Here is a 13,454-nt window from a genome sequence, read left to right as displayed (position 1 = left end):
AGCTGTGAACCCCATGACTCGCTCTCACTGCCTTTCAGCCCTAACAACCGTGGCCCCCCCCTAGCATGACCCAAAAGCGGCTGTAACTGGATCCAGCCTCAGAGCCTTGGCCATGACGTCACCTAGTGCTGCCTTTAGAGAACCGGGGCCCCTCTCTTTTTCCGAGATCAGGTTTCCATGGCTTTGTGTCTGTGCTGTCAGCTCTTAAATGTTGAGCTTACTCACAAGCATTGTCTGCCTGTTTTCACAACGATAGCGCCACCACACTGTCGCTCACACTCAGAAAGGGACAAAAACCGTAATAAAGATTTAACAGCATTGTTTTATATTTAGCTGGAAGAAAGTGGCAGAAAGATTTAGTCTGTTTCCTCATGCAGTATTTCCGTTGTTCATGCTAATGCAGTTAGCCTTGGCTTTAATGTGTGTGCTTTTTTTCTTTCTCCTATTCTACAAAGTATTTATATACTTTTTTCCTGTTCTACAACCTTTGCATTAGATATGCTGTTCAGTCTTAATTGGGCTTTTCCATTTATAGCTGTCTGCCAGCATTCCCAAGCTAGCACACTCATTTGGCAAGCATCCCCGGTTTCATAACATTCAGTTAATTCTAAATACTTGACTTTAAAGCCTGAAATAACTTCACTCTAATACTCTGCTCTGAATTATGTTGTTTATAACTGTATTAATGTCTGGAACAAACATGCCACCCCGTGTTTTTTCACATCAGGTAAAAAGGAGTGCTGGGGCCAGTTTAGCCATAGATAACTGCTAGTGCTGCCCAAAATACAATAATGTCATCATAAAAATGTCAATGCGCTAGGTTTGCCAGCAGGGATATTACTAATGTTTCTCCATAGAATGGATGGAAGTCTCTCTTCTGTTTGCTGGCATCATGCCCTCATTCTGCCCCAAAAACCGCTTTGCCATTCAGTTCACTGATAATCAACTTCTTTGAAACTGGATGAAAAGCTGACAAGTTGTGTTACTGTTATTGTGTTTCTTAATGCGATGGCTTCTCTTATCGCTGCTCCATCTGTACACCAAAACTTCCTTTCAGGAAACACAGCTTCTACCTTTAAACTCTATTAATATTCCTTTTAGAGTGGGTGGCATTACAATATCATATCACAGTACGTCGCAGTCTTGGTAATAGTATATCAGATCTTTTTGCTAGAAATTCAACAGAAAAACTGTTTATATATTAAATAACCATGTGAAAAATCTTTCGCAATAATATAAGAATTCTGCCACCACTTCACATTGTACAACACTTTAACATTAGTTAAAAACAGAATAATACAAATAATATTCTAAAATGGATTTGCAACAGCATTTACTTCTGAAATGACTGTTCTCTGCCATGGTTGTCTTTCCAGGCTGTTGGAGACAGACAGTAAGTCTTTACGTTCTGTGAATGGCTCTCGAAGGAACAGTGGCTCCTCACTGGTGTCTAGTTCATCAGCCTCCTCCAACTTGTCACATTTGGAGGAGGATACGTGGATCTTGTGGGGACGCATCGTCAATGAGTGGGAAGATGTGCGGAAGAAGAAGGAAAAGCAACTGAAGGTAAGCCCGATAGATTATACATTGTATACAAGCACTGTGGGCAAATTACATGCATGTCACATATTAATGAACACATATCATTCTTTTATTTAATCGCAACAGTACACAATAAATAAACATTTTATTGACATTTAGAGCAAAGCTGGAGCAACTCCAAATATAGTGCACAAGCGCACAGCTAAACAGATTTATTGCTGTTATAAGGTCGTGAAACGCATTACAAAGAAGGTCATAAAACATACTACCCAATTTAAATATGTGAGTGATATACTGGTAGTGCTACTGTGTTCCTAAATAAAGAAAATCGTACATGTGCAGTGCCATTGCTGACTGAGGAAACTGAGAGAGAAAGGATTATATTAACTGTAAAGTTTGATATCAAATAGCATTTCTAATGCAATTGTAATGATATATTTGAATAAAGAATATTCAGAATTTGTTATGCAAAATAGAGGGTTTTTTTTGTGTGTGTGTGATGGTAAATAGTTTCTAAGCTTCATATGAACCTAGCATATATTGTTTGTTCCTGGGTATGAAGCACCTTCAGCTGAAATATGTTTGAAAATAAAAATTCACACACACACAAACATATATATATATATATATATATATATATATATATATATATATATATATATATATATATATATATATATATATATATATATATATATATTCTCCTAAAATAATACTTCTGAAGTGTTTTACATATCCCACTCTCACAATAACATTTCCAAGGCAACAATGGAAAAGACAATGATATAATCCTCTTAAACAAATTTCAGGGTTGTCACTTTGCCACAAAACATATTGAACACAGTGAGACAAAGTAAATGTAGTTTGTGTTTAATGTATGACCTCTTAGAAGCCAAAGAGGAGGATCTCAGGCTCTTCTAGTAAAGCAGCAACAGAAGTCTTTAGTACAACCTGGTATTCTAACAAAGACACATCTCTAGCACACCCCTAGAGTGCTTTTGAAGAATCTCCGTGCTGACCGTTTAGGTGGACTCTCATCTCAGACCCTCACAGGAACGACCAGCTGTACAAATCAGCCGTCTGAGACAATCTTCTGTGTAGATGAGCACAAGAAACCGCTTAATCGGGTCCAACATGGTTACAAAACCAGAGCTCTGCTGTAGAAATCTCTGATAAGGTTATATTTAGCAGCATAAAATTGTCTTATCCTGTCTGAAATACCAACTAATCCCTTAGGAGAACATCAGAATGCTGAAAATCTTGGAACCTTGAGTTATTTTAATGTGTAAATGCTTCAAATAAACTGGTATCTTACACAGCCCTCTAGATTTGGCAGCGTATGTACTGGTTCTTAAGTTAGAATATGTCATGTCCTGACCTTGTGTTAATATTTAAATCAGTGGTTTGTTGTTGTTGTTGTTGTTGTTTTCTTCTTAGGAACTGGTTAGGAAAGGCATTCCACATCACTTCCGAGCAATAGTGTGGCAGCTGTTGTGCAATGCCCAGACTCTAACCATAAAGGAGCAGTATTCTGAGCTGCTGAAGATGACCTCGCCTTGTGAAAAACTCATCCGCAGGGACATCGCTCGTACCTACCCCGAGCACGAGTTCTTTAAGGAGGACAGTCTGGGTCAGGAGGTGCTCTTTAATGTTATGAAGGTAGGTTATTAGGTACTTTTATTTATGGCAACAGTATAATTAATATCAGAAAAATCTCTTTGAACTAAGACAAAGTAGTTGGTTCATAGTTAGTTATAGGTGCAGTTCATGCAGAATATAAACCTAAAGAAATCTTTAACCTGTACACCACCTGACATCAGTTTTTTTTTAATGTCATTTAAAAACGGTTTACACCAGGAAAAAACCTAAAGGTCACTGGAGTTTTTATTTTTATTTTATTTGAGTAGTATGTGGAAATAACAGATCTAGTTCTGCTCTTAACTCCGCAATGATTTTATAACTATAACTTGTGTTTACAGGCTTATTCTCTGGTTGATCGAGAGGTGGGCTACTGTCAGGGAAGTGCTTTCATTGTCGGCCTTCTTCTAATGCAGGTATTATCACATGCAAAAAAAGAAAATGTACCTATAAATCACTTTTTAAATAATAGCATTGTTATTATTACTATTTTACATTCTGTGATAGTGTGATTTATAATTGTTGCCTTCTCGCAGATGCCAGAAGAAGAGGCTTTCTGTGTGTTTGTGAAACTGATGCAGGATTACAGGCTGAGAGAGCTCTTTAAACCCAGTATGGCTGAACTTGGCCTCTGCATGTATCAGTTTGAATGTATGATTCAGGTCAGTGACTGTCTGCTGAAATCAGTTTTTAATTGGTTCCTCAAAAAATAAATCAAGCTTAGCTTACTGTTTATATCCATTGCATGCTAAATTAAATTAAAATGATTTTATGAATCATGGATAGTTATTGCTTTATCTTGGTGATGTTTTAGTCTCTTTGGGTTTCTCCTTGCAGGAGCAGCTCCCAGAGCTCCATGTGCACTTCCAGGCCCAGAGTTTCCACACCTCCATGTATGCTTCATCTTGGTTCCTCACCATCTTTCTTACCTCTTTTCCTCTTCCTGTCGCCACCAGGATCTTTGATATATTCATGTGTGAGGTAAGACTTTAATGGTTGTCTCTCTCTCTACCTCTCATGTGTTTTGCATGCTAAGCTCATTTGAGAACACAACACACTGGTGGATTTCAGTGGTCTGCTATCGCCCTCTGTTGGCTCCTTAATGCTGCTGCAAATATTTTCAGATCTTGAGTTCTCACCAGTAGGTGTCCTTACAGGGTTTAGAGATTGTGTTTCGTGTGGGGATGGCCATCCTGCAGATGAATCAGACTGAGCTCATGCAGTTGGACATGGAGGGAATGTTGCAGGTGGAGTGTTTATTAACATTTTATTCTCAAGGATAAACTTACATTTATCTTAATTATAGCTGCTATGCTAACTGATAATGGTCTCTCTTGAAGCTACCACACCACAATTAGAGTCTAGGGCTTTTATCAGTAAGTGGTACAAATATACAGTTTTTTTTTTTAAGCAAAATACAAAAGTTCTTTACATTTGTCTGCGTAACTTTTGGTTTACAGATAACTGAAAACCTGTTTCAGTTATTAAAGCATTATTGTTTGTAAATATTTTCTATTTCTTTTTAAATAAAATGAGTATTCTGAGTATTTTCAGTATTCATTACCCGTTATAACAGCTGCTTGGTGGTGGTTTTTTGTGGAACCCTTGATACATCTTTTCAGGATTCTTTGATGCATAGAAAAATCAAATAATCTGAATAAAATATATTTTTTTTAAATACTTTAAAAAAAAAAACCTTTTGCTTATTGCAAACTTTTGAATGGCAGTGTATCATGGGTTCCACAAAAATATTTAGCAAACCATTTTCAACATTAATAATAGAAACCAAGAAATGTTTCTTGAGTACCAAATCAGCATATTAGAATGGATTCTGAAGGATAATGTGCCAGTGAAGACTGGAATAATGAGCACGTTTATATGCACACCAGTAAGCTGATAACTCACAAATATAAGCTTATTCAAATAACCAGGTTTCCCCGGTTTACATACTTTATTAATAAATCAGGTTATTTCCCTTTAGGGACATCAAAGTATAACCATTTGCGGATCTGACTCAGAGTATTCCAGATGTTTATCAGTTGTGATGGTAATGTTTGCAACATGTCAGTGTGAAATTTACAGCTCATATTATCCTCTCATGCAGTTATAAATGCATGAAACCACTTCTACTTCTGCTGCACGAGATGAGAACACTTATCATTTTCTGAGTCATGAAAGAGTCTGCTTTTGTGATGTATTTCCATTCCATTCTTTCTTTACTGCGAAACTTTTGCTCGGTCTAGACGTGCTTAAATCTGCACTAGCGATGCGTTCCTGTCGCGTATCACACATGCACACTTCAACAAGCCGACAGAAAGGGGGTTATTGCGGTTACATGGCACACAAAATTGGGGTAAGAGGCAAAAAACAACCTGTGTCAACCGGTTTATGCTTGTGCGGTTTATGAGCTAACTTCAATAAAATAAAACGGGTTACCGCATTTACATTTCTATCTTTATAAGCATAATCGGCTTAAGAACGTGCATGTAAATGTGCTCAATACTTGCTATAAATTCAGCTTTGCCAACACAGGTATAAATAGTAGTGTATATAATAATAGTAATTACAATAATAATAGTTATTATAATTATTAAGCATTAATATTATAGTTTTGATATTTTCCCTCTTCAGCACTTTCAGAGGGTGATCCCACACCAGCTGGAAAGTGGACCAGACAAAGTCATCCAGGCTGCATATCAAGTCAAGTACAATGCGAAGAAAATGAAAAAGTGAGTGTAAATGATGTAACGTGATTTTTATTTCAATTTTTTAAGTATGTTTTTGGACATTGATGATTGCTGAACTGTTTCTTAATGCCTTGGCAGATTGGAAAAGGAGTACACTACAATCAAAACCAAGGAGATGGAGGAACAGGTGGAGATCAAGGTGACATAGACATCCCACTCCTAAGTGCATTTTGTTAAATGATAACTTTCAGAAATTTTTTTGCCACTCTTCTTTGTATTGTTATTCATATTTGTACACACTTATGGACATTGTTCAAGTCACCTTTAATTTACACTTTATTATACCTTATAGATTGTTTCAATGCAGCTTTACAGTGTTAAACAGGAAAATATTGTCAATAATGCAAGACCATAGTAAACACAGTCTATAAACAATAGTTCATAGACTTTGATGCACATTGTAAATTTAGTTTATATACACACACACACACACACACACACACACACACACTCACCTAAAGGATTATTAGGAACACCATACTAATACTGTGTTTGACCCCCTTTCACCTTCAGAACTGCTTTAATTCTACGTGGCATTGATTCAATAAGGTGCTGAAAGCAGTCTTTAGAAATGTTGGCCCATATTGATAGGATAGCATCTTGCAGTTGATGGAGATTTGTGGGATGCACATCCAGGGCAAGTAGCTCCCGTTCCATCACATCCCAAAAAAGCTCTGTTGGGTTGAGATCTGGTGACTGTGAGGGCCATGTTCAAGAAACCAATTTGAAATGATTCGAGCTTTGTGACCTGGTGCATTATCCTGCTGGAAGTAGCCATCAGATGATGGGTACATGGTGGTCATAAAGGGATGGACATGGTCAGAAACAATGCTCAGGTAGGCCGTGGCATTTAAACGATGGCCAATTGGAAATCATCCCCCACACCATTACACCACCACCAGCTGCCTGCAAAGTGGTAACAAGGCATGATGGATCCATGTTTTCATTCTGTTTACGCCAAATTCTGACTCTACCATCTGAATGTCTCAACTGAAATCGAGACTCATCAGACCAGGCAGTATTTTTCCAGTCTTCAAAAGTCAAATTTTGGTGAGCTTGTGCAAATTGTAGCCTCTTTTTCCTATTTGTAGTGGAGATGAGTGGTGGGGTCTTCTGCTGTTGTAGCCCATCCGCCTCAAGGTTGTGTGTGTTGTGGCTTCACAAATGCTTTGCTGCATACCTCGGTTGTAACGAGTGGTTATTTCAGTCAAAGTTGCTCTTCTATCAGCTTGAATCAGTCAGCCCATTCTCCTCTGACCTCTAGCATCAAGAAGGCATTTTCGCCCACAGGACTGCCGCATACTGGATGTTTTTCCCTTTTCACACCATTCTTTGTAAACCCTAGAAATGGTTGTGCTTGAAAATCCCAGTAACTGAGCAGATTGTGAAATACTCAGACCGGCCCGTCTGGCACCAACAACCATGCCACGCTCAAAATTGCTTAAATCACTTTTCTTTCCCGCTCTGACATTCAGTTTGGAGATTGTTGTGACCAGGACCACACAACTAAATGCATTGAAGCAACTGCCATGTGATTGGTTGAATAGATAATTGCATTGAGAAATTGAACAGGTGTTCCTAATAATCCTGTAGGTGTGTGTGTATGTATGTGTATATATGTTTTTTTTTATTTTTTATTAATGTGCATTTATAGAACTCTTCTTGGTTTTAAAGGGGGTCATATGATGCTTTTTTTAAAGATCATTATTTTGTGTTTTTGGTGTAACAGAATATGTTGACATGCTTTAATGTAAAAAAAAACACATTATTTTTCAAATACTGTACATTATTGCCCGCCTCTCTCACACAGTCGTTTTCTGCAAAGTCCCTCCTTCCGACTAGCGCGGTCTGCTCTGATTGGCCAACTGACCCAGTGCATTGTGATTGGCCGAACTCCGCAAGCACTCGTCGGAAATGTAACACCCCTTTCCCTAATCGCGAGCTTCATCGTTCAAAATAAATGTAAAGACGACACACGACATGCAAAACTCTGCATTTGAACATTCAATAGAAAATACTTAAACCAATAACAAAACATACATACAGTGGGTGATTCAGAAGCACCAGATTGTTGTATCAAAGTCAGAATTACCTCCTCTCCTAGGTTTATGAAACGGTCGTCCATATAAACCATTGCTATTTTGTTGGAAGTAATCTTAAAGATTCGTAAATGCATCTACTTTCGGAAGGCCAAATACAGTGCTTTCGCCTACATACACACAGCGTCTGACATGGCTGTTTTAACTCTTACTGTGGTAAAGTTACTGAAACCATGCCGCCTTTCTTTGCTTGAACATTTGGGCGGCATTACACACTTATTTCCACATGACGTAGAATGAATGAGCCGTTTTAGGAGGGCGTGGCAGAGTCTTAACTTTGATAAAAAAACATCTCTTTGGATTTGAGACTTTAGTCTTTGCAACTTTAAAGATGATATTTATGCAGCAAGAGCTTGTAACACTCCAAAGAGAAAGCAAAAATTGAAAATCGCATCATATGACCCCTTTAAATTGCAGTGAGTGTATTACAAATTTTATATTTTTCAATCAATCTGTCTATATTTCTTCCATTTTTTAATAATTATTTTATTTTCCTATTGAAGCAGATGGGAACAGAGAAATCATATTTGCTGTAGTTTTCCATTGACCCCTGTACACATTTACTTAACTTTGAGAACCCCCAAAATGTGACAAAATGTCAACTGACTACAATTAACTAAAATTATACTAATTTTCTCAATCCATTTTAAGTAGTAAATATTTTAATAAATACTATTAACTGAAATAAAACCCAAACTAAACAATAATATTGCAGATATAGTTCATTGCATCTGGTACTTTGAAATATTATATTGATGTACTGCAGCCTAACATTATTCATGTCGACGCACTTTTACAGAGACTGCGCACAGAGAACAGACTCCTGAAGCAGCGAATAGACACTCTGGAGAAAGTAAGTTATAAATAAGATGCAAAGCAAATCATTTATCATTCAAACATCCATACACCATTATGTCATCCCATATTTGCTTGAATTGGTTCATGGCTCTCCTTGTTGTCAGTTATTCTTTGACATCTCCTTGGTGTCACCAATAACAAATGCTTGAACACACCCCATTGGGTGTATCATAACTGGCTTGTTCGCATGTCATTGGAAAACGTCTTGTGTTTTATGAGGCTGGTAAGTAGTGCAAAAAAAATAAAAATCACCCTATCGGGTATACACATGGATATGATATGGTTGTCTACATGTACTAATTTCAGGCCAAAGTGGTTATCTGACAGGCTGTCTTCTGAGCTAGAACTGTTTGAGCATGGGTGAAAACCCAAACCTGCAGTGGTGCATGTTGGACTATGCTCTGCTTATGTCATGCATGAAAAAGAAAGCCCATGGTGCAGATCAGTAAAAAAAAAAAAAAAAAAAACTCACCTACTCACCTTCCATCACCTCCCCGCATGGAACCTTTGTACTCAAATGAAATACTAACTGAAACACCTTCAGAAGTTCCACAATTGTAACCCATGGCCGCGTTTGTCACACAAATATGGTAGATCCACAGGCTTTGAAATGACACCAGTTACTGTTGTATTCTCAAACTACTGATGCTCACACTGTCCTCTGCTTGGCCTCCTTTTACACTTTCACCCTGTTGTGGTGTCACAATCTTGCTTTATTTCACAACCACAGCACGAAAACCAAGCTCAAACCATGTTCCACCTCACTATGACTGTTTCAAAGCTGTACATTTTCATCTAAAACCAAGTCTCTGCAATGTTTTAATGTAGGGGTGTAAAAAAGAACACTGTTCTGTCAAATCAGTCTCATTTTGTTTGGTGTTGTAATGTCCTTTGGTATTTCTCTTCTATTTTCTTTTTTCCTTTATGGATTTTCTCTGTTTTTAGGAAAGTGCTTCTTTGGCAGATAGATTGATACAGGTACAATTTTCACTCTCCTCTACACCACTGAACTCTTCTTTCCTCTTTATCAGTTCGATCTGTAGCTTTGCTTCATTTCCTTGATTTGCTTCAATATCTCACACCTACTCACAATCAAGAGTCAAATAAGGCAAATGCTGCGATTTCTAACTTCAGGGAAAAGGCATCACTGTGCTTATTATCTTTGGGCTGCAGTCCTGATAATTGGTGGAATACAATAATAATCCCCCTTTTGATAGTTGAAACAGATTTTAGTGCTAAATTGAAAGCCTAAAACTGCTAACAGCATGACAGAGCTTGAGAGCCAGCATTATTTTTCTCAATCCATGCGTCCATTTCCACCTATTCCGATTCTCCGCTCACCCCTCATCCATAATTGGTCACGTCAGGGTCAGGTGACACGAGCCCAAGAGGCAGAGGAGAACTACCTGGTCAAACGGGAGCTGGCCACGGTCAAACAACACAATGAGGAGACCAGCGCACTGCTGGAGCAAGCACAAAACAACATCCGACAGCTCCAGCAGCAGCCGTTTGCGGTAAGGACTGTTCAGAGACGGTGGCTCCTCCTGGATGAGAGGCCTGCTCTTCGAACACAGAAACCGTATGAAAACACATCAACAGTAGCAGCCTAACTTGATTCATTTCTCAGAAAAAAATAAATAAATCAAAATCTCAGCGATCACAGAGCTGTGAACGGCAGCTCTTGTAATGATGCTCTTTACATGCATGACTGCAGATCAGAACAGCAGAGCTGAGGTAATTTACATGCACAACAGTGCCAAGTGGGGCTTATGCATATGTAAGAGTTTGTCAAATATGAGTGTCACCATCTGTTTAATACAATCTACACTCTCAACCGAAGGGCAGAATATGGCTCAACAATAATTAATGAGCACATGCTCACCACAGAGAAAAAAGCAGATAATGTATCATTTTCTATGGGGAAAGTGCTGTTTTACATAATGTTGTGTTTCAGTTTCATTATGTTTTAATGTAAAACTAGTGGAGAGAAGCTAGGATGAAATGAGCATGAGTATTCATTCCTAACACTGACTGGTCGACTTATGATTGACAGAATTTTTGGTCACACAATAATTATTTTTTTATATATATATTTATATTTAGAAGGGGAACCCACGCTACTCTGAGGAGTTCATCCTGCAGCTGGAGAGGGAACTGGTCCAGGCCCGCCTTAAAGAGGCTGAGTCTCAATGCGCTTTGAAAGAGATGCAGGACAAGATTCTCGACATGGAGAAGGTGGAAGATCTTTATTAATTTCCTCAAGCTCACATAGCCATCGGCGGTTGTGGTTTTCCACCGTAGGGGTGCTGGTGCACGTGTTAGTGTTCAGTCAAGATCTTCAAACAGGATACTTAGCTACATAAAATGCTCATGAATAAAGATTTTTCATTATGTATATTGCAAGTTTTGAGAACATCCTTAATTGAATTCAGTGTATATATATATATATATATTTTATCTGTTGTAAAATATATCAAAATATAAAAGTTAAGTTAATGTAATATTTTATACATTTTCCAGTATTTTTGATTAATGAAATGCAGCCTTGATGAGCATAAGAGGCTTCTCACTGACCTCAAAGTTTGGAACAACGGTATAAACTTAAAGATATGGCATCAGGTGTTTCCATTATAGACCACTTCAGTGATTTTAAGTGACTTTTACTTGGTGCAGACATGAACATATCTTAGCAGTTATTTGTTTGGGGTCAGAGCTGCCTTTTGTCTTTTGTTTCTATGGAATGATTCCAGCTCCAGCATCCTGACTGTGGAAAACTGCTGTCTGTTCATTATGTTTTACAAGCGCTCATTGTGTCTAAACTCTTTTGTGTACATTTGTTTCCATTTCTAGAGAAATGCATCCCTGCCAGATGAGAATAATGTGGTGCGTCTTCAGGAGGAGCTGATTGGTGTAAAGTTGAGGGAGGCAGAGGCTCTAACAGGCCTCAAAGAGCTTAGACAGCAGGTCAGAGACCTGGAGGAGCACTGGCAGGTGAATACTTGAACTCAAATAGACAGCTGTTTTATCCACAATCTGAGAATGTATGTAATAGTGTGTGTGTGTAAGCTGTATTGTATTGCAGTTTCACCATGTGCTGTTTTCATGCTTCTGTTTAACTTACAAATGTTTGAGTAAGGTGTTTTGGTGTTGTGTGCAGGGGCATCTTGCGCGCACGGCGGGCCGCTGGAAAGACAGTCCGAGGAAGAATGCAGCGAGCGAGCTTCAAGATGAGCTGATGAGCGTGAGGCTCAGAGAGGCAGAGGCACAGGCTGAGCTCCGAGAAATCAGACAGAGGATGCTGGAACAGGAGACCCAGGTCTCATTCACATGCTTGCTCATCTTTGTAGTAGTGTTCTAGGCTGTTTTATATACAGATTGTCTTAATTAATAATTATTTGTTCAAGACTTAAGATACTTGACTGGCTACATCTACATCTTTTTTAGGATGGGTTATCTGATATTACCAAAATAATTGACTACCACAGAACAAAATTACTCTTCATAAAATGACTCAAATTAAATGTTTTGAAGCATTTACTGTTGGCCACTGACTTTACACAGGAAACACGTCAGAGAGCATACCCACATTTTTAGCCAGTAGAGGGAGACAAAGTTAATCAATTTATACTCTGATGGGCTTCACTCTATTGAGTTTAGGGCACTGCTTTATCACTTCAGATTTGAGTTTGGTTATTTTGGGATTATTATTTTAAAAAAAGAAAACGGCAAATAACATATAGAGATTTGTACTTACTTATTTCTTTTTTTTACTCACTCGTAGAATCAGATACATGGTAATCAGCTGCGGCGAGCAGAACTAGAGGCACGAAATCTACAGGAGCGACTGCAGGTTTTGACCAACCAGAACAAGACGTTGCATGCTGAGCTGAAGGAGACAAAGCGGAAACAGGCTGAAATAGAGTGCAAGGTTAGTGACAGTCAGATTGGTGCAAAAACATGGACTTTATCTAAATAGATTATATAGCATTATGATTGTTTTTTTCATCATTATTATTTTTTTAAGTATATTGTCTTTATTCTAGTTTAAGAGTACACCTTTTATTCAAGTATTCTGTCAAAATAAAAATAAAAAGATACAAAAAAGCAAAATATACCTCTTATTAACATATCTTTGTATGATTTGGTTACATTTCCTCATTCGTGACTTGGCTTTAAATAGGGTTTAGTAGTTCCTGTTTCAGCGCTTCAGTTTGAGAGCAGCAGTAGATGCGCAGTGCGTCTCTGCTCTCAGCTATGCGTACAAAAATAAGCCATTCAATAAAAGCTGATTATATATGCATGTTCACAGTGGTTTCGTTTCACAGTTTTTTTCTCTCTTTCAAACAGAATAAAGAAGAGGTGATGGCAGTGAGATTGAGAGAAGCTGATAATATTGCTGCCATGGCTGAGCTTCAGCAGCAGATCTCGGAGCTTGAGATCCAGGTACAAAGAAGTACAGAATTCACTGCAAATTCCATTACAATTCAGTCCTTCCCTAGCACAGCTGCTCATAGCCTTTCGGTCTCTTAGCTTCTAGAATACCCCTTAGATTTTTACATTTGCGATGAGA

General features: G+C 38.1%; 1 protein-coding gene across 7 annotated transcripts in view; it reads left to right on the top strand.

Moving 5' to 3' along the window:
• Nucleotides 1-13,454, top strand: part of LOC128015579 (ecotropic viral integration site 5 protein homolog) — a 56,150-nt gene that overhangs the window by 27,009 nt on the left and 15,687 nt on the right. For 6 of the 7 annotated variants that reach the window (XM_052599513.1, XM_052599517.1, XM_052599514.1 and 3 more), the window contains 16 exons: nt 1,377-1,566; nt 2,980-3,201; nt 3,522-3,596; nt 3,717-3,842; nt 4,018-4,161; nt 4,338-4,427; nt 5,812-5,909; nt 6,006-6,066; nt 8,826-8,879; nt 9,830-9,862; nt 10,252-10,398; nt 10,988-11,119; nt 11,735-11,875; nt 12,042-12,200; nt 12,666-12,812; nt 13,232-13,327. In XM_052599513.1, coding sequence (XP_052455473.1) covers nt 1,377-1,566; nt 2,980-3,201; nt 3,522-3,596; nt 3,717-3,842; nt 4,018-4,161; nt 4,338-4,427; nt 5,812-5,909; nt 6,006-6,066; nt 8,826-8,879; nt 9,830-9,862; nt 10,252-10,398; nt 10,988-11,119; nt 11,735-11,875; nt 12,042-12,200; nt 12,666-12,812; nt 13,232-13,327 — 1,915 coding nt within the window. The remainder of the gene's footprint in view (nt 1-1,376; nt 1,567-2,979; nt 3,202-3,521; nt 3,597-3,716; nt 3,843-4,017; nt 4,162-4,337; nt 4,428-5,811; nt 5,910-6,005; nt 6,067-8,825; nt 8,880-9,829; nt 9,863-10,251; nt 10,399-10,987; nt 11,120-11,734; nt 11,876-12,041; nt 12,201-12,665; nt 12,813-13,231; nt 13,328-13,454) is intronic. The other variant, XM_052599518.1, reaches the window with a different exon arrangement.

This window comes from Carassius gibelio, chromosome A6 (genome assembly GCF_023724105.1).
Source record: "Carassius gibelio isolate Cgi1373 ecotype wild population from Czech Republic chromosome A6, carGib1.2-hapl.c, whole genome shotgun sequence".
In the NCBI taxonomy this organism is placed as follows: domain Eukaryota; kingdom Metazoa; phylum Chordata; class Actinopteri; order Cypriniformes; family Cyprinidae; genus Carassius; species Carassius gibelio.
The sequence above is the reverse complement of the archived record's forward strand: the minus strand, read 5'-3'. Positions and strand labels throughout refer to the sequence as shown.